The 23,889-nt window shown below is 40.0% G+C and overlaps 1 protein-coding gene across 1 annotated transcript; it reads right to left on the bottom strand.

Annotated features, from left to right (window-relative positions):
- Positions 1–5,486: 5,486 nt before the first annotated feature.
- On the bottom strand, positions 5,487–19,915 carry LOC118778821 (plakophilin-1-like). The gene is made up of 14 exons (XM_036530567.1): positions 19,654–19,915; positions 14,435–14,553; positions 13,544–13,983; positions 13,280–13,421; positions 12,475–12,682; positions 11,627–11,795; positions 10,334–10,451; positions 10,016–10,195; positions 8,815–8,985; positions 8,493–8,646; positions 7,961–8,147; positions 7,762–7,846; positions 6,467–6,567; positions 5,487–6,205 (listed from the first exon to the last, which is right to left on the bottom strand). Exons 1-13 carry the CDS (start codon positions 19,832–19,834, stop codon positions 6,496–6,498), a joined length of 2,226 nt encoding a protein of 741 aa, XP_036386460.1. The 5' UTR covers positions 19,835–19,915; the 3' UTR covers positions 5,487–6,205; positions 6,467–6,495.
- Between the last annotated feature and the right edge of the window lie 3,974 nt (positions 19,916–23,889).

The raw sequence follows: 23,889 nt of genomic DNA, 5'->3' as shown, positions 1-23,889 counted from the left end.
CATACTTGCTAAGTGGACTACATAGTATGCAATTTGGGACACAGTGAATATGCTACATTATCATTGTTGTCTTACCACCAGATCATGCACTAATTACCATCAAACCACAAATCTCACCTAAGTTCGAATGACAAAGATTTTCATAAAACATAAACATAAACATAAAAAGGAATCCACCAAAGAACTTAGACAACAGGAAATACCCCATGCAAAATAGAGCATGCAATTGCAACCACCTGGAATCAGAAGCAGTTTTAACACCATGGTGGAAATTGAGGAAACAGTTTAATTATCTTTAGGCTGCAATGTGAAGATATGTGTTCAAAGATACTAGCAAAAACAATCAGAAAAGAGAAATTATCCACAGAGAGATAATGCTTTACCTTATGTAGTCTACATATACTTTCACAATTTTATGAAGGGGGAAGAAAGAGTATCTGAGTGCCACCAAGGTTGTGAATTGAATACACACAGTGAGACCAGACAAGGACACGCTTACAATTATACCATCAAATGCAGGCATCAGTAACAGAGAGAACAAGCTGGTCAAGACCTCCATGCAGGTGTGAATCTCACAGTGGTGACTCACACCCTGTTTTCTCAACAGGACTCAGTTTCACACATGACGCTGCCTCTTTGTGTGTCATTCATGAGACTATTTATTTGGGTGTGTTTACATATACGGTAATAATTTTCTTGGTTACAGCGATTACTCATCCATCTCTGAATTCTGCAAAATTACCTCTACCAACAAATTTCATCAAACGTAAAGGTGAAAGGCAACTTTGCGAGTTGACGTACCACTCACACTGCATACAGGACATGAAATCCCCTGACCTGCCTTTGTGTCGGAGGATATAGGTCTGGAGCACGCACCTTGAACGTACACAAAACTTTATGTTTAGTAGGTGTGACAATCATATGTGTCAATCATCAATAAGTACAATCATGAAATTTAGCATCAGACATCACAATACAAAAAACGCTTGATTTTTAGCATGATTAGAAAACTGCACGGAGTGGCACCTTTTCAGCTCCTTATTTCCGCCTGAAGATGATGTGGCACATACGTCACGCACCCACATTCAAATCCAGAGACAGTCAAGTAAATCTGCTGTAGAAGGGAATGTGGTGAGAATTAATCTCCTGTGGTTCACAATCCAAAGACACACAGAGAATTTTATATGTGAACTTGACTCAAATTCAAAACTTTTAAACAAATGTACAGTAACTCTGCTGTAGTATTTGTTTTAGCCAACAAGCAAAGTAAAGTGTTAAGAATACTTTCTTTTTGATTAACAGAAGGATAATGGAATTAGGCTACAGTCTGTGAACAGTTGAAGGGCTCCAAAAATTATTCAGGATACAAAAGTAAGTCTGCACACCATTGTTATGTAGGACTAAAACATCACACCAAAGGAAGTAAAATACACAAGAGAGATCTGTAAAAAAATATATAAAATAAAAATGTGAAAGAAAAAAAAAGTATAAAATAGTAATTGTGGCATGTTCAAAAGTTTGGCCACCCCTCCAGTTGTAAAGTCTCAGAACTAATTAACTCATTAGGCCAATTGACTCAAAAGTTTTGACGCATCTGCATTTAAAGACATTTTGATCTAAAGACTTATGCTTAAATGCTTGAAATTTGTTCCTTAGCCAAATATAAATTGTGAAGTTGATGCCTATGCACAAATTTATTTCCATTTTTTAATTTTATTTCTTTACTGTAAAAAATATATTTTTCACTATATTATTATTCTAAAATATGGAAAAAAGCAAAGTCTATTCATATATACAGTATATATATATATATATATATATATATATATATATATATAAAAAACACAAATTATACTTATTTTTTTCATCAACAAATAACTGCAAATTTATTTTCTGTGAAATAGCCCTTGATCCTTCCTTTTACATAAAGAATAAAACCAGCGAAAGATAAATAACCTTTAGAATATCTGCTAGTTATACTGTCAGGGTTGAAAGTTTGTGACCATAAAAGTCTTAACAATGTGATTGCTCTTTGCATGCAGTCTTCATATCTACCACTGCTAAATTGCTAAATTTGCATCGCTGACAGTCAGATTTTTTTTTTATTAATTACTAATTAATAAATTTTACTAATTACTGATTATCTCATGCTAAAATTAATGATAGCAGTACAGTTACAATTCTTTAAAAAAGTACAATGGTAAAGGTTTGAATTAATCAGGATGTTAAGGCAAACAAACAAGAGGTTGCTAAAGATTAAAATGGTAAGGACACGTTTAGGTTTTTTGTCTGAAGGTTGGCGAGAAAATTTCACTGGAGAGAAATAATTATCTCCAGTGTAGTTGGATCAAGAACCAATTCTCCAACTCGAACTCTAACAAATTTAAGCAAGGATTAAATTTTTCATTTATTGCGCAACAGTGAATTGAACACTGAAGTCAATGTCATTTGTATATTCTTTCAACATTTAGTTATGATTCAAACTTGACATACTGTAAATCACATTACATACATACATTGCATAAAATATGTTTATTTAAAGACCAAAGAAACTGGTGGCAATGGAAGTTTTCCTCAAGTCAAAAAAATATAATGAAACACAAGGAATGTATCAACCTCTGCTGCACAAAGTATGCATCTCAACAAATGACCACTGTTGATCACTGTTCATGTGATCATGTGGGCCATGCATGGAATTGTAAAGAGAACAACATAAGTGGAAAGGTGTGGTAAATGAGGAGCCACATTGCCAAGTCATAAAACAGCCCAAAGCTGCCAGTGCCAAGCGGCTGGGTGGGGCACGGGGTAAAGAGGCACCATGGGTGTTCACAGTTGGGCTAAGTCTGGACTTGAAGCGCAGGGATGGGAACCTCTCATGCAAGATTTATCCTCCCACATCACGGCATCTCAGCAGTAATAGCTTGAGAGGTGCATCTGCTAGCTGCTAGCTGCCAGAGTGCTTTAGTCCAGAGTCACAGGAATCATACAATTAAATGCATCAGAAAAGCACTGCTCTGTGTGGGGTGTGAACTAGGTGAAAGTAATTTAATGTGGGAATAATTGTTTTGAATGCAATCTTTAAAGGCTTAAAAACAGAAAAAAATATGAATGATATGCTCTTGAGTTATTAATACCCTAAAATGGCAGTTGATACAGATTATTTGACCTTGAAATTCATTTTACAACTTCCATCTTTTCAGATTTTCCTCAACATTTAAAGATATCAAATATTTGAAACTGCTAATAATACAATAACCACATTTATAATATTGTGTACGCTCACATACATGCACATACGGTACACCCATAATGTGATACTCTACCAGACAGAAACATCATCAACGCATGAATAAAACAATGACTCATGATCTGTGGGACTGAAAAAAAAATGGCATGGCTGTTCATCCATTCATCAGTGACCTCAAAGAATGACCTTGATATGCAGTACCCCAAGTTACATAACCACAGTGCTGTATTTCTTTGTGTGAGAGACATGAGTGAAGAAGGGTGTGGCAGCACTTTGTCAGCATTGAGGCCAGGTTTATGACTGTCATTTTCTTTAGACAGTGGGGTGTGGAGTACAATTATCGGTTGGCTCATGGGATGGATACTGTGCTTTCTCTGAACTGCTAAACATGTGCCATGAGCCAAATACAGGCTCTACTGGTGTGCTGTGTTTTCCAGGTCTCATGTTCAATAGTTCTGTGCCTACCATTTGCTGTATACATTTGTCCTGTTGACATACTTGAATCTGGTGAAATCACTTGTTTTCTGGCTCACAAAACAAAGCAATACAGTGTGGTTTGTCACTGTTTTGTCTGCCCTGTGGCAGTTACCAAGAGACACCGATGACAGCCCTATTGTGTTTTCCTGATAATCAGGGTGTAACTCACTGCTTCTCATGGTGTCTTGAGAATAGTGCCATTGGCCAAATGTGCCTGAAACATCTGACACATGACATTTGTATTCAGTTCACCACATTCAAGCATGTTGGGTGAAAGTGGATGAACCTCTGTCCCATACAAAATAGTCATACAAACATCAAACCTTAACCAAGTCAGTTACGTTTCTTATCTGTCAATCAGAACTCACTGCAGCTGATTTATTGGAGACTGCAGTGGAGGTTTCAGTGCCTTTCAAATGCTGATTGAGATGAGCTGTATAACTGTAGATATTGACCTATGCAACTGATTAACCTTCTTAGAGATAGTCTGACAGCCCTGCCATTCACAGAAATCTCACACTTAACTGTGCATTTTGAGTCAAATATTAACTTAACTTTTTTTTCCTTTACAATAAATGTGCTCCGGACATTTTAAATCAACGTCAAGTTTGTAACTTGTGTAGTCTTTGTGATGACACCCTTTCCTAGTTTTGTATGCCATTTGCTCACCATTTGCTGTTTCATTATTCTGTTGCCTAATTGAAGTCTGTTAGCACCGCCCCATATCAGTCCTTTTGAACAAAATGTGGAGTAGCATAACCTGCTCAGCAGAGTGAATATTTATCAGGACCTTGCAAGTAAATTCTAACAAACTATTCAAGATATTATAATAATGCATGCTATACCCTGAGTACATCATTAACTACTTGGGATGTCTTCCAAAAGAGCATATACAGTATTATCAGAACATCCATTAGGACCATCAGTGTATGTTTTTCTGCACTCCAGCTCTCAGTTTTTTCAAGTTACAATGCACAGAAAGAAGATCCCCTACAAACCACAGACACATTTTATGGTATTAGTATTTATTTGATCATTGAACGATATTACACATTTGTCATTAAAAAGGTGATATATATGGCAATGGGGGGGGGGGGGGTGTTGTGCTTTCAGGCTTGACATATCAACAGCAAAAAGAGCTTACCTCAACCTGCAATCTTCAATAAAACAAATATATAGTATAGTAACACCTCAGTGTAGATACCTATACACATTATGAAGCAAATGTGACCAAACAGAGCTTTCAGACAGTTGATATGTGTGTTAAACAGTTTACTTTTTTTCAATGTGTGGTATACAATCTGCTGTACATCATACGTCTAAGTACTGCAATGCTTATGAGTGGGTTAGGTGTTATGCATGTTTTGTAAAATCATTGTAAGGTAATACAGTTGCAAATGAGAATAAAAAGAACATGCTGTGGAAACTGCCCCTCGCCCTCAAACTGAACAGCAATTTCAAAAGTTTCTATGAAGTGAAATACATAAAATAATGTCTGTTAATGTATTGCTAAGCCAAAAATACTGCACCCTACTTCTGAACCACACCATGTCTTTGCACAAAGATTTAAAATTCTTTTCCAGGAACAAAAGAGAAATAAGTACTTACTGCCAACTGATGTGTTTACTGTTCAATGTTATACACTGAAAGTGGAAAAACTGTACCCAATGAAGCATACATTCAATGGAAAGTGACAAATCTTGATAAATACAGAAAATTTAATCAGTTCCTTTCCTAAAGTAGTCTTTAGGGAAGGGTCTGAGTAAGCAAATCAAACTAAAACAACTGCCAAACAGCAACAGTAGATGCTCCTAAAAATGTCAGGAGGTTAATGCTGCTTGTCTGAAACGTCATTGGGTTGATATTGTGAGTTGTGTTTCCATGAAGTAGTGAGCCAGATTCAATGACCTTTAGCCCATTCATGTTTAACACAAGTTCCCAGAAACTGGCTTAAAAAAGTATATTTTTAGTTTTGGTGATATCAAGTTGCATTTTACTTTTAGGAAAATGAATATTGTGCAAACAATTAACACTGGAGAGTGATATACGGCAGGAAAGAAAAATAATGTTTTAGCAATTGTGATACACATGATCTCTTGTTGAAGAATTGTGCTAATCATGTCTTCATTTGGTCGCATACAAGAATTAAACAGCCAGAAAGACTATTTAATCAACTTTGACAGTCACTGCAGTTGCTATTTAACCTTAATAACACTTTAACCTACATCTTAAAATCACCTTTGCCATCTTAAAAACATTTTCAGAAATCTTCTGTAGTTTAAGGTATTTTAAAAGAATGTCAGATAAAAATGTTTTGTCAGGTAACAAAGTGCAAGAACACAGAAAATACTACAACAAACCTCAAAAACATAAAAAAATACATTCAGCTCGTACGTAGAAATACTACAGTGCTATTGGATCTCCTGCCATGGCTGTGTATCCCGCTCTTTGTGTCAGTGTCTCAATATGTCGGCTCCCGGTCTGCAAGAGAAGGTGCAGTGTCTTTTAAAAGCACACCAGAAAGGATTTCAATTTGATCCGTTATTACAGATCAATAGTGAAAAATATTGTCACACAGTTTACCATTCTAAAAGCAAAAAAAAGGCACTCTTTACTTTCACTCTGATTATGACTGATATTTTATTTACTAAGATTCAAAGATTCAAAAAGACACACAGACAAAGACATATCAGACTATCATGGTAAGTTTGCCAGGAACAAAGATATAAATACTACCATTACCTTCAGCATTGTCTCAGGCATCTTTTCCACTAAATGACCTGCACTGACTTGTGGGCAGACGTGGTGATGTCATTCACAAAGGAGCCCTTTTGCATTCCTTGCTGTAAGACAACAAATGCCAGAGTCAGCTCTACCCTATGAAAAGTGAGAAGTGACCAACATCTGGTTTCCCAGTTTCGTGGTGACTAACTATTACGTGCACTTAACGCCAAACACCCAGAGACCGATGACTAAGCCTGAGTAAAACTTTGCACACCTGTGCCGAGACTGCAGTCACCGCGAGATCACCCACAGGGGAAAGGAGTTGCTGCATAAACATGGGGCGTGGCCAAAGCAGGGCGCGGAAGTGGGGCCTCACTTCCTGTAGAGTTTGGGATTTTTCAGTTCTTCTCAGAGTGGACGTTCATCACACGTCTAGGCTGCCCATGACAGACATCAGCTCTGAGGAATGCCACCTTTACCACTAGGCTATTTTTGGGGCCACAGGGGCCTGGGCTACAGGACAGGCAGATCCCCCCACATGTGCTGGGGCTGTGAGACAACAGTTGGAGTGCTCGGCAAGCCACAGACAGCCTGACAGTTGCATTGTGAACTGGTTCTGCTGGATTCTTGGACTATTCAGTTTCACAGAGTCTGCTGTACATATACATGCACACACATGCGCACACACACAGATATGCATGCCCACACACACACACACACACACACACACATTTCTATCTCTCTCTCAAACACACAGGTGTATGTGAGCTAAAAATGACACTGCACACTTGCCCCGGCTCTCCATTCTTTCCAAAATATCTCGCCAGGGTGTGGTGCCTTCGGCTCAGACTACTGACAACACAACCCACCCATCCTGACTCCTGCCTAATCCCAAAGGATCCCTTTTATTCCCCATGAAGGGGACAGGATGTGTGGAGAGGGTAATGTGATCCTGGTTCATTTATGTTAGGATTTGAAAACCAGTCATTCAATGGGTGCACCTGGGGTAAATCCTCACTCTCAAATAACAAAACATCATCCTAGAGATGAAAGCTGTAGTTTCATTTTGCCTCATCGGTTCCATCGTAAACAAAAACCTGCTCTTTGTGCAATCTCATTCAGATGTGGGTGAAAATTTGTATTCAGTCCAGAATCACTCACGTGTACTACTTTCTTTTCCCATTCCCAAATCAGTATTGGAATAACAGGCTCATTTTAAATTTAGAAATCATTTGCAAATTTAGTTAGAAATCATTTGCAATGTCTCAACACCTCCTGGACAACCTCTGAATAACACATCACCAGGTCCGTACCTTTTTTAGAAAACCTTGAAAATTCTTCTCTGCCCAGAGACCATAGAGCAGGAGGGCTGCAGCTTTGCTGGCCTGTGGGAAGTAACTGAGAGGAGAAGAGAAGGAGACAAATGAATCAGTATTATGGCATTTTCCTTCATAGATTTTAACTTACAACTCTCTTTTGTGAAGTCTTGGAGCCAAGTAGAAAAGGCCTTACATGTTTCTGCTGATTTCATTGAGCAAGTTAATGAAGGTGTTGTTAACCACTTTCTTGCCCATGTCAGGCTCTGCCACCAGGAGGGTGCCCACAGTCTTGCAGGCCGTCGCCATGGCATCGTCAGAATCCGGCTGGTTCTTAGCCGCCGAATTAAGGAAGCCGACGAGTTGTGGGAGCACTTGCCGGGCTGCCAAGTGCAACCAAAAACAAAGAAGTCAACTGGGCCAGTTCCTTTTACAGGACATTAATGCATTGCAAAGGGTTTCACTAAATCAAATCAAGGCAGCCTTTTCCAATAGTGCACACTATTAAAAAATATAGTAAGCTAGGCTGATAATTATTTATTTAGATCCCACTTGTTTTATCTCACTAGCTATTTGTTGACTCTAGTGGCATGCAGTAAGAATACAGCAGGTAAGGGGAAGTGCTAGCTGACTGCAAAAATACAATGTTTGTACAAGTTACAGGCTGCTGAGTAGAAATGAAGTACAGGAAAACTGAATCTGATGTGAACAGAAGTGACTGGACTCACCCATGCTGCTGTGGAGCTGTGAGTTCCTGGAGAGGTTCCCCACCAATCCCGTGGCCTTGCTCTGGAGGCTTCTGTTGGAGGCCTGCAGGAGGGGCGAGATGTGCTGCAGGCCATTCAGCTTCTGGACTATGGTCTGGCTCATCACGTTGGACACCTGCGGACAACGGGAGTGACATCAGAGCCAGACAATGACTAATCACAGCCAAAGGACATAAAACAACGCTCCCATAAGGGTCATTCCCTACCACCAGTTTTCCTGGGGAAGCCCGGCTGAGTGAACACAGGCTTTGGGTCTAAGTGTATGAGCATGGGTCCTGCTTACTATTCCCTTGTTGGTGGTCAGGTTCTGCAGAGCCCCTACACAGGCTTCCAGTGTATCGTTCTTTTGGCTGGAGCTCAGGAGAGAAAGGTAGGTCTGCATGGTTTTGGAGTGGAACAGCCAGCCCAAGCCTTTGGGGTTACTGTCCTCAATCACTGGATAGTCAAAGTGGGTCTGCAGGGGAAATGATGGAAAAAGGGGAAGGATCATGGCATTTGGTCCCATGTACAAGTCAAAATTATCACTTTTAACCATTTCGTACATGACTTATTCTATGCTAAGTAGTGTGAGTGTCACGTTACATGGTTCATTATCTTTTCATTAGTGTTATTAAGCCTTCACCGCCGCATTTGCTAAACTTTGTAACGTTAAATCACTGTTTCCTCAAAGCTAACGTTAGCTAGAATTTTTCCAGTCTAGTGTTGTAATCACACCGGTTTGACTGTACGCACGAAAGGGCTAATCACACTGGTGTGACTGTACGTGCGAAAGGGTTAAGGGCTATTCTTAAAGACGAACAACTTGTATGAAGAATAATCATTTACCACATACTTAACATCAAATTGGTACTCGAAATTAATCGATTAAATTCAATATGAGATAAATTAATGAGATTAATTTCTCATAAGAAAAAAAAGATGAAGGCAGATGTTTTCCATCCAGCGATGCACAATTTGATATGCACATCAAATTATGACTTAAAGGGAGATTTACAGCACATCACTAATTGCCAGCACAAGGAAAGAAGCTGACAGAAAAAGATCTATGATAAAACAAGCACAAGAAGCAACGAAAAAAAAAACATAAATGGGACATTAAATGATGTATTTACTTTATGGTATGTGTTGACTCCTACTATTAGCACTGATGATGCCATATCACCGCTGCTCTTAGCCCGTCCTTGTAGTATATACTTTTTAAGTTGCTCTGGATTCAAGTGTCTGCCAAATTGTTAAATGCAATGTAAAGTAATGCATACCACCAATGCAAACACAGTAAGTCAACCCTCGTAAATATATCCACTCTACATATTTATAAACACAGAAAGGAGCACAGTAAGAAAGAAATAAGACAGAAAAAAAGACCAAAAGCAGCCAGGTGTTCACTCCTGCATGTGGCTCATTGGCGTTTCTGAGGCCGTTGCTATTGCGTGATCTCAGATCGGATGTTGCTGTTGCATGATGTTGGACGTTGGGTGCCCCACCTCCTGCGGGACCTTGCTGCTCTGCTGACTGAAGCAGCCCACCGAGGACGAAGACGGCCTGCGGGCACAGCTCCTGGCGGGAGACCCTGCCAGGGCCGTGATCTTGCTGAAGTGGGAGGGCGCCTCCGTCTCCAGCTGGTATGTCAGGTTGTGCAGCACGCAAACACAGTTCTCCACCGACTGTTTTAGGGAGGCAAAGGGGGAGGGGGCAGGGAAAGGGTGATTACTCAGGAATTGCACTCAGTCTCTCTCTCTCTTTCTCTCTATCCTTGACCCTATTTTCCAGTGTCATGGTGACAGTCTGTGGCATGCCCCCACCTTGTCATCTGGTCGGTCCGCAGCCACGCATGCCTGGACATAGCTGACCAGGGAATCGATTAGCCCACGGCAGTTCCTCAGGGCCTGCCGATTGCCCTTCTTCGCACAGCTTAGGTTTCTGTTGTGGAAAATAAATTGGACCACTTACTTTTACCCCATTTTCACACAACAGAAAGCTCGACTACAAAAGCACACAGACACAATACACAGGGCATGCTGCGTTAAAAGACTCAGAAACAACCAAAAAAAGGGAAGAGAATCTATTTTGCACTTTAATGAGGGAGGACTGACACATAACACATAAACTGGCTCATTAAATCAAAACTCATAAAGGACTGTTTCTTTAAAATGTTTAACTTGGAAGCATCAGGTAAGAGAGCAGCTGTTCAAACAAAACACAGAAGTTTCATTGTTAACGAGCTGGAACCCATTCTTTACTAAAAGGGTTTGCAAGATGAGAGATTGATAATAAAAATCTCCACAATGTTCTCTTTGCAGCACGTATGTTGGCACACCCATGAAAGGTAGCAATTCTAAATAGTATGTCAAATGAAATAATGGCAATTCAGCGCATACTACACTGATTAATCTTCATCTACCACTGAGAAATAACAATGGACCAGAATCTGTAGGGTCAGGGAAGTCATATGTTAGCAGGCATATGACAGCCGGTTGTATGAAGCTGCTCAGCATATTTGCCTTTAGGTTTTCAGGAGTCCAAACAGTGAGAATCCTTCTGTAATCCTTCTAGAGTACTTACAGAAAATTAAAGTACTTACAGTAATTTACACTAACTTAAGTATACTTGTAAGCACTGTATAAACCTTTGTAATATTGATAGAAATTAAGAAGTATAAGATCGGTTACACATAATTAGGGATGTGCATTTTGATATATTTTATATTTACATACTATGACTGATAAGCTTGAATATTGTAATAACTATTCCTGTTTCTTTCCCAATATACTATATGAAACTCTATATGTATGATATTGTAGTAACTGGCTCACTGTTCAAATGTCTTTCAGAATGAAGAATGAATATTAAAGGATTATCAATATTTTTATACAGAGTTCAAGGATGTTGATGGGAAAGAAAGCAACACAGGATTTGTCTTCATTTTCCCTCAATTAACAAACATTTGAAAACAGACCCAAGTAATCAATTGGTTATGTCATGGTCAAATAAAATACTCAAAAAATGCATGTAATATTTCCCCCATAAGGCTTTGCTGTGGGGCTCTGCGTCTCCACCGGAATGACAGATCGTAACATGTTAGCCAGGGCCCTCACCGCAGGCAGGCAGTGGCATTGTAGAAGGCTTCAGGGTCCAGGTTGTTGTTGGCCCTCTGCTCTGCCGAGCCAGTGAAGGGCACCACGATGCTCTCTGTGAGGACCGGCAGGGCACTCCCGACCAGCTCTGGCTTCAGGCTGTCCTCTGCGGACAGGTTCCACAGGAGACCTGGGGAGGAGTGACATAGCCCGATGGTCCCCATGACAACGCTGCAAGTGGCCGAGACATCAAACTCCACATGCCTCACACTGAAACTCCTGTCCCACAGACTTGCATTGGAATCAGGTGCTCAGGAAAGTTCATTAGCAGTGAGACTGTTTTGTTTATTTTGTTACTAATCCCACTGGTTGTGGCCAGACTCAATCTCACAGCCAACAGAAACAAGTTCAAAAGAAATTCCAGGGCCACTGACTGATGAATATTTGCTGTTCAGGCAAGTCTCAGAAGTGAGTAACAGTCCCTGGAAACACTGTGAGAATTCTGATCATGTGTAGTGCAAAGGACATAAAGACACACTGTGTGGTTCAACTTCTGTCCTTTTCTCACACGCTCTGGGCATGAACCCTGACTAGCAAGCAGCTGGAAAGTGAAGCCATCATCAGTAATGGAAAAAGGATAAGTGTGGTTGCTCTCAGTATGTTAAGAGTCAATATGTTCAATGCTGATTAATGTTTTATTTAACAGTTCCTTTGTGCAACAGTTAACAGCACAAAGAAAGGCTGCCGTGATGACTGGCCGGGTCAATGAAACACTCAGACACGTCACTCCAAATGTCACAATGGGATTTGAGAGGATTAAGCTAAAGTCCCTTTCAATGTTTCTCCTCCCCTTTAACCATTCACTCTACCTGTCAGCTGCTTTTGCGTCTCGGAGGAGTCAGCTTCCTTAAGGAGTAACAAGGCCTCAGCGATGCCGCCACAGCGCTGCACTTCCTGCTTGTTGCTGTCATCTTTGAACACCAGGTTGCGGAGGGCGGCAGAGGCCGTCTCCTGAACCTGGGCGCTGGGGCTCCGGAGAAGGGCCACCAGTGCGGGGATCCCCTTCAGTCGGAACACCTGGGAGACGTGTCCGAAATGCACGCAATGTGAGCTCTGAGGCAGCCATTCCAACCTTCTACGCAACCCTCACCCCCCCACCCACACCCTCAGGGTTCTAATGCTTTAAAGGCAAATTACAAAGGCAGACCTGCAGTAAACCTTCAATTAGGCAAAAAGACGTGGAATGAGGACACTAAACCAGTGCAGCCTGCAGGCTTATCTGAGTAGGCTTATCTTACTCTGTCATTTGTACTAAGGTGAACTCAATCTACAGAGCCTCCTCTGTGGTGTTTCTACAGTGATTCTACAGTGCCTCTACAGGGACTCATTGAATCACTGACAATACAGTGGCTTAAAACTGGGAGGAGGCAGTCTTTCTCCTGTTCACGGGCAAATCTTAACATCTGGTTAAGTGACTGAAAAAATTCTTAGCTGTCATGCCAGTTACTGTAACATTGTGTTTAACTGTTGCTATCCAAAAGATAAAAAAAAATCATGGCATTAATTGCTGGTAACCTAAAGAAAGTAGCTCATTCTACAGCACATGGGGGTCACACAATGACCCCTAAAGAGTATGTGAGGGACAACTGGAAATGCAGGTGGGGGATGTCCCACCTCTTGCTTGGCACTGCTGTCTTTAAAGGCGCTGTGCTGGATGAAGGATGCCCCACAGTGCTGGTAGTTTTCATCCTGGCTGGACAGATACTCCACCGCCTCCTTCATGGTGATGTCAGCATTTTTTCCATCTGAGTTCACTCTGACCAAACAAACAAAGCCATCGACAGATGTGCCTCAGAGTCGACAGAGTGCTTCATTGGAAACCACAAAGAGGACAAGACGTGGTATTGATGGAATATGTGCATTAGCTGCTTCACTCACCCAATAGGCTCACTCTTTAATTTGGGAATGGATAGCTTAGACTCTGTGTTGCAGAGGTTGGATGGTGCCCCAGTGACAGGAGTTTGGCTAGTGACGTATTGGGAGAAGCCATTCTTGACAAATTGGGAGCCATTCCTGACAAACTGGCCAGAGCTGTTGCCCAGGACCTGGCTGATGCCATTGCTTAACCTTTTGTGTTGGGAGCGGTGGTTGGAGAAGCTCGGTTGCATTACTATGGAAACAGGGACCAGGTCCGGTTCGCTGCGGCTGGGCTTCAGGCCGTTGGCGCGGGCTGGCGGTCGGCCACCAGGGGCTCCACCAGGACCAGGGCTGACAGGAAAGAATCTCTTCTCCCATTGGCTGGATGTGCTAATGGTTCTTCTGATGGTGTTGCCCTTCCCAGGGAATGAGCTAGGAGGAAAGCTCTGCTGGGGGCGGACCTGGAAATGACATCAGAGTACAGATCAGCTTACTGCCCCCACATCACAACCTTGGGCAGATTTGAACCCCAAGCAAGCCCAACATGAACGCAGTCACCATAAAACCTGATTGCTGCAGAAACACCCTTGATCAAAACGTTCCCATTGTCAGGAAGGCTGAATTCATAAATATGTCCATGAATTAAACATTTTCCTAAAAGTGCAAAGGCTTTGTTCTCTGGTAAAATCTGATGAAAAGATATAAGTAATTTTGACTCCTGTGCTGCTTATAAACATAAATATTTGTAGTGCTGGTAAGAGAAAGTCATTGGAGGAGGAACAAGGAATTTATTAAACTACTATTAAGTACCACAATGACAGAGACACAAAAATATTAAGGTCAATGCCAGGCAAATGGCATTCTCTGTCTATACAGCATTCATGTAAAATGATTTCAGCATCAGTTCAGTACCGATTTCATGTAGCCATTCATTCCACTGGAACTTCCCCTAGAAAAGATGCTTCCATTGAGTGTGGCTGGAGAGAACTTGAAGGCCCGAAATTCACTGAACACACTTTGGCTCTGAGGACCTGTGGAAGACACAAGAAGACAGTATTTCCTGTAGAACTACTGGGTGATGGAAAATAACAAGGCATTTAGTTTTAGTTTCTAAAATGTGAATTCCAAGAAAATGCTCAATTACTTTTAGTACTTTATTAAAGAATGTATAATCTAAGTAATCTATCACTATAACTACATTTAAAAATAATATATATATATCAATATATTAATAGAAGCATTATCTACATTTTTCTGTGTTTAAGCCGTAGAGTTGACACTACCCTACAGCACAGAGACACACAGTGTGGTAAGATAGTGTTACATCCTTGGTCCCACTACATCTTTTTTAGTTTTTATCTTTTTAGAGTTTTTTAATCACCTTTCCTAGTTTATTTATCTGTGTATGCATTTTCCTCCAGAAACAAAGCCCAAATGCTTCAATAGTAGGACTGGTTAAAAAATGCAAATAAATTCCTTTTCCTTTCATATAATGTTACTTTCAGAGAAGAATTTATATTTAACTCATGGCTTGGCCAGTCCCTGCAAATATTGCCTCCAACAATGGCAGATAGCCATTTGAAGCCAACTGAAAGTAGTTAGTTGTACAATCCATTTTGACATAGAAAGACAAGTCTATCACAATGTTGTGCCTCAGAACTGCTCGATATTGAACACAATATGCTTTGTTATTCACCATGAGTAATGAATTTAATTATCTTTGTAAAGAACATAAAACGTGTGGAGTGAAAGATCACACTAAACTAGACATATGCCAAACCCATTACCTCATATAAGCATGGATTTACAGCATCCCAAGCTAAGTGTGTATACAGTATTCATATTACTGCCTTGGGCTTGACACTCCCTGGAATCACTTTCTATCACACAGATGTTTTATTTATTTATTTATTTATTTGTTTCCACAAAGCAGCACTCTTGTATGTCTAATGTAAGGTAGATTTTTATTGCTGCAGATGTGCGAATCTGCAGACAGAAATGATGGCTTTGAACGTCTATTTTTCCAACTGCTGTCAGACCTCATAATTCTGTCAAAATGCAGTATGGAGAACTGGGTCTCACAACTGTTAAACTAAACTGTGCTGTTTCCATACTGTCTATCTTGAAAAGCAGCCTAAAGCTCTGATGATAAATCATTTCAAAGCCTTCTCAGGGGATGGCACAGATCAAAGAATGAATTCTTGTGTAAGCCTACAAATCAGTGTGGTTTTTTTCAACATCTAAGACGCTCTATCTTTCATGCATGACGCTAACTCAGCACTTTTTCAGCTACAGGTATGCCCAGTAAAGTAAATTTTCTTCATCACGCTGTAACAATATGCAATGTGTCTCCTGATTCACTTTTTTTTTTATCGTATGTTGACAAGCTGTAGAAACAGCACTAGCTATCGGGACAGGACAATGGCTATGGTTGCAAGCAACTCTGCACATTATTGAGAAGCGGAAGATTGTTGACAAGACTCAGTGAAATTGGGAAGAGCTCCCCAGTGATTACTGTAATTCTCACAAAAAAGGGTGAATTTGTCAATGTAATGAGTGATGTGTACTTCTCAAAGTCATAAAACGTCCCACTCTAGACAGGCTTGTAGTTAATCACCCAGAAAAGCTGTTCAAACCTACATGTCTATGACAAGCAGTTGAGACAAAAATAGAACAGTATCAAAACAAATTCATCCTTATGTAAAGCCATTGTCTTATAGGCCTATATAATGAGGTGTTACTTTTCAAAGTATTCAAACACTGTAAAGAAAAGTAAACACTGCAAGAAGCAGCCATGTTGTTGATTGATCCTGTGCCTGATTAATGTCTAACACCAGGTGTGTCTCAATCCCAATGCCAAAGATGTTATCGGAAATTGCCATATTTTGGTAATTGATTCTGTGCCTGATTGCTGTCTGTGTGACAACAAACGTTTAAATAATCCTTAATGCTCTAAACCAAGTCATCTGTCTTAAATGCAAAAACAGCCTGGCCACTGAGATAACGTAAAATCTGCCCTTACACTGAAGCACAGTGGCTGCAAACCTCCATGAGAAAGCAAATGCAAAGACAGCTACTTCAGCAGTTGCGTAGGATGGTTGGTTGCTGATGTATAGAACTTCTATCATATAACAGTAAAATTCTCCACTCACAGGAAAGGCACTAGCACACCAGCAACATGAGGACGTCTACTGTCTTGCTGGAATGCGCTCATGTCAGAATAAGCCCATGGGCAGAGCAGCATATGAGGTCGCAGGGCTTCATCAATGAGCTCTGTGCTGTCAGGATACAATCAGACACTTAGAAACAGAGTTCAGGAAAGACTAGTTACTCCTCTACACACCGTCACACATTGTCCATCATGAACCGGTCAGTCGTTCTCAACAATTAGCGCATCTCATCCATTAGCTTGGATCGCTGCTGGCCCAGCCTCGGTGCACCCATGAACACAGGCGAACCCCGGGCCTGTGTGGTTGTCTGGCCTGCACATTGTGCAATCGCCTCATCCCCGCTGAAGTGCTTATGACTTTTCCAATGCGGTGGACCTGCCAGTGCGAAGGTGACCTTGAAGTTGAAGAACAGTCTCACTCCTGATGAGTTTGTTGTGAATCACTGTCTGTCAGACTGCCGCTTATCAGTGATACATTCTTGGGTTGTAACATCTTGCCAGCTTAGACGACAGTGGCTAAGGTCATCCCAAGAGAGAGAACAGAGACTTTGTCTAACCTCTGACATAACTATAGCATTGAATCAGCGTTTTTTTTCTTTCCTGCATTTCTATTTCCTGATTTCTTGATTCAAAAGACTTAGATTGAACAGGTTAAAGTCACACCATGATTGATCAATTAATCAAACTGAAATAATCAAGGTTCAAAAACCTTGAATACTGCTTGCCACTCATTTTAATTAGATATGTATGTATATGTGCTTTAAAAAAGTACATATTTAATTGAATTTATTCATACATAAACACATAAACATATATTTAATTGAGTTTAACTGAATTTTTTTAGCTTGTTAGTCATATTTTACATACAGTATGCATATTCCTTTATGTTATTTTCATACAGTCACATCCACTCAATTACTCTACTGCTCATGACACGCATCTGTCATGCAAAGAAATATTTAAAGATAGATCTAGAAGATAGGGTTCCTGCACATTTCCCATTGAAAAATTCCAGAGTTTTTCACCTCAATTTGTAGACATGTTCAGACGTTTTTTGGTTTGTGCTTGGGCGACTGGAGCTACAATTCATTATATGTTTGTTCGAGGAAATGTTCAGCTTGAAAGCGATACCTCGACTCTGATCAAAAGCAGAGATTGTCCGAGAGCTGAGAATTCGGACTCACGTTTTTCCCCCTTTCTGCCTCGAATGCCCCCATTATGAGAAACGTAACTAACTAACATAACTAATTTATATACATCTATATTTGTATTAGTAGCATCCTAGGACAATAAATGCAAATGCTGAATACTAAGTGGAATGCGGCCAGGATATGGCAATGATATGGAATCAAATGTTTTCCCAGACCTTTGCATGCTTCTTCCAGACTTTACAGAACTGGAAATTATCAGTATTTTGTCACGTTTTTTAAACTTTCCAGAACTGCGCAGGAACCCTGGTAAGATCTTCAGACTGCAGTATGCTAAGATTCTCACGTATTAGAGTCGATGTGAAATGTAAGTCATGGGTCTATGATTATATAAAGAGAAATATGTTGACCCGTGTGTAAGTTTTAATGTTTTATCTTTTTACCAGAAAATATGTGGTATATATTTTATTACACAAGCTTTGGTTATTGTTATAATTAACAATATATAATCGTTACGCATGTGTTGGGATATTTTTCGTATGACCAATCTATTGTCTGTCAGAGGTATTCTGTAAAAATGAACATTACAAATTATGGAAGCATAACTGGCCAAAGCTGGCTATCATCTGTTTACACATATTTCATGTTTTTATTCTACTCTAAATTTAGTGTTAGAGATTGTTAAATGAGCATGCTCATTCAACAAACTCCTGGTTCTTATTTGTCAAACCGTCCAAAAAAGCGACGTGGCCATGTTTTTTTTTTTTTTTTTGGTTCTTTTTTTTTGTCTCGTTGGATGGTCCCAATAATGCTACTGGAAAAGCCACGAATTATTAGTATTTTCTTTATCGCACATTGCCCTTGCGGTGCAGCCTGTCCATTGAATCAATTGCGCTCATATTCCTGACACTTGATAAAATCAACGCATTCGAAGCGCCGTTGCCGAATGGAGTTGACTTTGTTAAAATGGCCATTTCGCGTTAATATAGCTAACCCGCAGCGGTCTTTGCAGTTTCGTCTTAAATTCAACTTCTTGTGCGATGAGCTCCATAGTTGAAAAATTGACGTGTGCACATGTTGGTCCTGTTTAAAAAAAACAACAGGAGTTATTCCATTTGCTACTGGAACGCGTCTGTGTATTTCACACCGGACTGTCATTGTATTTAGGCACTGTATCTAAATATCACTTTCTGTCGAAAATGCGAGGGTTTGTCTGAAGCCTATCATAAATATACTTAAGGTAATAATTAATTCAGATCTGACTAGGCACATGCTTATATAACTCGGTACACATTATCTGTCCCATCACCTGATCTAACGTTGAATTGAGCATGAAATGAGCATTTGTGCCATTGCTATATATTGTACTGAATTATTTTTCCTACAGCTTGCTTTATATTCCATCAAAATAATTTCACGCAAACTCATGTAAAAACATGCCAACTGTTTGCATGTAAATGAAGGCTGCATAACAACAATAATAATAATTGCATTATGTGGAAACGGAAACATCAACAACGCTTACCTGATGCAGAACTACAAGTCTGTGAAACTATTGATAGTACATTTTGTGGTTTCACAAGGTTACTATTCCTAATCATTTTATTAATCCAGTGCTATCTGACAGGAAACCCATTGTTTGCAACCGCGTCACAAAAATGGCCTAAACCTGCTGAACAACACTATTTTGTATTATTATTGCTGTTGTGCGTACGATTGTTGCGTTAAACCTATGTGCTGGGTGGCACAACATTTTCAGACATTATACATAATATGGCCGCATTATCTAGCTCTGCAAAGTATTATACTCTTACTTGTTGGAGAAAGTGATCCTGATCCACTTTTGCTGTACCTAGACCTGCTTCTGTTCATGGTGTGAACTTGTTCCTGGACGCGTTGCTGTCCGGAACGCAACTTGTTATCCGACGGGACAGCAAGGGACGTTTCCTCTACTTGTCTGATGTACGTAGTCGACCGTAACGGCTCCAGGGTCATCGTGAAGGTTTTAGCTCAACTTCTTCTTCGTATCTGTAACTGCGTTTTCAAAACCGTGCTTGCCAGCAGTTTTGACTTCTTTTCGCGGCGACAGTGTAGATGAACTGAGCTACGCCTTGCCCTGCCCTGCCCTATCCTGTGGACCACACCTATACCACACCACGCCTAAGGTGAGTTCATCACACAGCACGCTCCGGTGAAACGCATGTATGTGTAGGGGAGGCCTCAACGGAAAGGTGGGTAACGATTAAAAAAAAAAAAAAAAAAAAAAACCTAAGCGAGTTGTAATAAACTAATATATGGCCATACTGTACATACCGGGAGGGAAAAGGTAAGCACACTTTCTTGAAACTCCTTTAGATCAGATTGAGATATGCGCGTTAATTAAAAAAAGTGTTCCTTCCCTTCCCGAATGTATTTTCTTCGCAGTAGCTTCCATTCTCTAAACATTTATCTGCACAGCCACAAGTTAGATTGACGTAAGCTATGAAAATTAATAAACTATTAAAAATCGCTTTCAAAAGGAGGCTTGTAAGCGTCGGTACTGTATTTACGTCGATAGAACGTTTGCTTAGAAATATTCTACAATATGGAAGCTGAAGTAAAATTTTTTTTTTATGACACGCATACTGAAATAAAATACTTTATTCATAAAAAGACAATTATTGTCAGCTCCTGTTTGAAAACAAATGAGTTGTGAAGCAACAAGCATACAGATAAATTACCAACCAAAATGGACGGAACTAACTACTTTAGTATCTACAGTGGATCTACACACTGTAGTAAGTCTACACACCCTCATGAAATTGAGGTTTTTGAAATGTAAAGACAGAAATAACAACAATGTAGGCTAAATGTCAGACTTTTCCCATCTGTAATGTGATCTTCCAACAAGCAAAAATCCAGAGAAAAAAATAGTTAATTATTAGGAACATTTTAAATAATAAAAACTACATTTACATTGTTGTTATTTCTGTCTGTCTAAACCTGCAATTTCATAAGGGTGTGTAGACTGTTTATGTCCACTGTAATCCACAAACCATTTAATGCAGTGTCGATTGATAAAAATTTACAAAAATCACTGTCGTTGTGTTCTACCTTGTTTGGCCACTATATATATTGCTGGCATGTACCTCTGTGTTCGTGATTGATTGCTGTGTGCTAAATGGGATTCGCAATGTCAGATATGTGGAATAACACATATTAGTTATAATATGTATTCAGGTATTCTGGGTATAATTATAACCCAATTAAAGCTTATTTAGCAGGGGGGAGCCTTGATCTATTTAAGCCTCTTCCTCAACAACTCCTCCTGAAACCATTTAATTCCTCTATTTAACTCACATCCTTGTCCTTTTGACGAGGATGTGGGCACATAGGTGTCTCCATATGGTTTACCAGTAGCTCTCTAAAACTCTTGAACGTGCAGTATTCCACCAACTGTCATACCTGCTTGTACAAAACAATCTACTTGGCCCAAGCCAATCTGACTACAAGGCTGGCCAATCAACTGAAATTGTCCTCCTGTCTGTCCCACTGAAGCACTCTACTTGGCTAAAGTGGCCCTGCTGTTCTTGGTCCTGATCCTCCTGCATTGGATAAAGTTGATAATCAGACCCCATCATCTACTTCAGCAGAGATGGATATCTCAGACGTTGCTGTCAGCTGGATCTCATCATATTGCTCTGAATGCCCCTACCAGGTGACTTAGAGAGGTTTTGTCTCAGTGTCACACAGCCTTTTGACAGGACTTCACCAAGAAAGCATTGATTGATCTCCTTCTTTTTCCCTTTTATACAAGATTTCTTGGTTCTCTGATTTTCAGAGTGTTTGTATCTCAGTGCACCAAGAATCTCGATGTGACACTAGACACCACGCTGCTCTTTGACGAGCCTCGTTGGGTTGAACGACCAGTTCTCGTCATTGAATTCGTTACACTCTCACGTTCATATAAGAATATTGCATCAGTGATTCAGAGCTGCCAATTCATCCTTCTCGGCCTCCATTCAATCCATACATGTCTTGCCTTCCTGCATGTGCCTCTCCAGCTCATACAGAGGGCTGTGGCTCAATTTGTCTACAGTCAAATTAAAATTCAAGTTTCCCTGCTGCTCATCTTCCTCTACTGGCTTTCGGTCAAGTCTCAAATTAAATTGAAGTCTTTGGTTCCAGCCTACAGGGCAGCAAAGTGGATGGCTCCCATATACTTACAGTCCATCATTAAATTCTCCACCTGTGGCAGACCTTTCTGTGCTCCTATGTATGGTGGCTAATGTCACCTTACCCTGACCCTGCATATGATGCAGCCTAGTCTGTCTCTGATCCCTACTCTGCCATGGTAGAAAAGGCCATCTGTGACATTCAGAACAGAATTGGCCATGCACTGGAGCAGACTTGGCTTGTAACTCCCTTCCCTGTAGCATTTAGCCATAACAGTCTGTGTATCCTACCACTGTGTTATCCACTGACTGTATGTGGACCTAGATTATGCCTAAACTGCTGTTCATCTGCTATCTCCTATGCACTTTTGAAGTCACTCAGGATAATAGAGTCTGCTAAATGACTAAATATGTAGTTAGTGTAAATCTCCTGGAGTGGATTCCTGATCATTGTGAGGCCAATACCCAAACCACAGACAGTCCTGGATCAAAAACGTATGATCCAGTCTGTTCAAACAAATATTGTTTTGCCTTAAGTAAATAAAAGGCTGACACCTTGTGGAACAAATTGGGACTGCAGTTTTCTAAACTGCATGATGGTGTGACACCTTTAACCACCAGACAATACTTAAAGCCAGTGTTTTTATATTTAACAATGAGCATACAGTACAACATTGCTGTGTTCAGAAATGTTGAATGTATACAATTTCTTATTTCAAATTGTTACAGTTACAAGTTACAATTGGTGTTTGAAAAGTACCCATTATAAATGTTATCTGTTGTCCTCAGTATGTGTTCCCCTAAACAGCTTTGCAGAAACCCACACTATTTTCATAGACGGCATGGGACACGGGATGACCATCTTTGCTCCAGTGTTTATTTGTTAACACAGGCATGCAGAAAATGAAATTGAGTAAAACTGAAACATACAGTACAATACTCAATGACAATAACAAATTAATGCATGTTTAAATTGTAGATTTCTAATGGGTAGCGTCAGGGGCTATATACAGCTAAAGCTAGCTGTACACAGAGCCAATGAGGGCTGAGTGCTAATGATGCTGTTCATCTACACAGCACTGCTAAGGATCATAAAGAACATATTTAAAGCCAGGTTGACAGTATTTTAACTAGTGTTAATGAAAACTACAAAAAAAAAAACAAAAAACTTTGTACCATATACTTACAGAAAGTGATTTCTAAGGTAGAACAGAGGTGGATGGAAACCAGCAAAGGCAGTAAAAATTTAGAGTCTTACCCATGTACTCTTCTAATGCAGAACTGTGAAGGCAAACCATCACCTGCCCCCCAATACTGTGGTTTAATTGTTAATTGCTCAAAAGTTTACAACCTCTCAATTCTCTTTCAGTTTACAACCTTGTCAAAAACAGAACCTGTGCCAGTCAGTTTCATTTCATTCAATTAAGGCTTATTAAATACAGGTGTGTGGCTGCATAGCAAAGAAGCAGTTTGAGTTGGGATTTGACTGTGTGCCCAAAGCATGTTACCTTTTTATGGATTTTTAAAAGAAATTATTTGTTTCTGTAAGTTTTTTTCCTTCTATTTCATTTTTTTGTGAGAAGTGTCAGCTAGTTTCTCCGCAAGAACAGTGAAATGCTTCTTGATATTGGATAAGGTCAAGGTTTAGCATAACCGTAGCACCAATAAACTGGCTCAGTGTAGCAGACAATACAATACAATGCCACACGATGGCTCCAAAATGCTCAGTTAGATGCAGAACATTATCATTTTACCCCTTTTTCTGTCTTTCTCTATCTTTATTGTTAGTTAGTTTTTTTTGTTTCATATTGTACCATTGCAAAATTAATTATACTCATCTAAATTTAATAAAACAGGTCCTGCACAAGAAAAAAAAAACAGAAAATGCAAGGAGGT

The sequence above is a fragment of the Megalops cyprinoides genome, chromosome 6 (assembly GCF_013368585.1).
Source record: "Megalops cyprinoides isolate fMegCyp1 chromosome 6, fMegCyp1.pri, whole genome shotgun sequence".
NCBI lineage: Eukaryota > Metazoa > Chordata > Actinopteri > Elopiformes > Megalopidae > Megalops > Megalops cyprinoides.
This window is presented reverse-complemented; position numbering and strand designations above follow the sequence as displayed.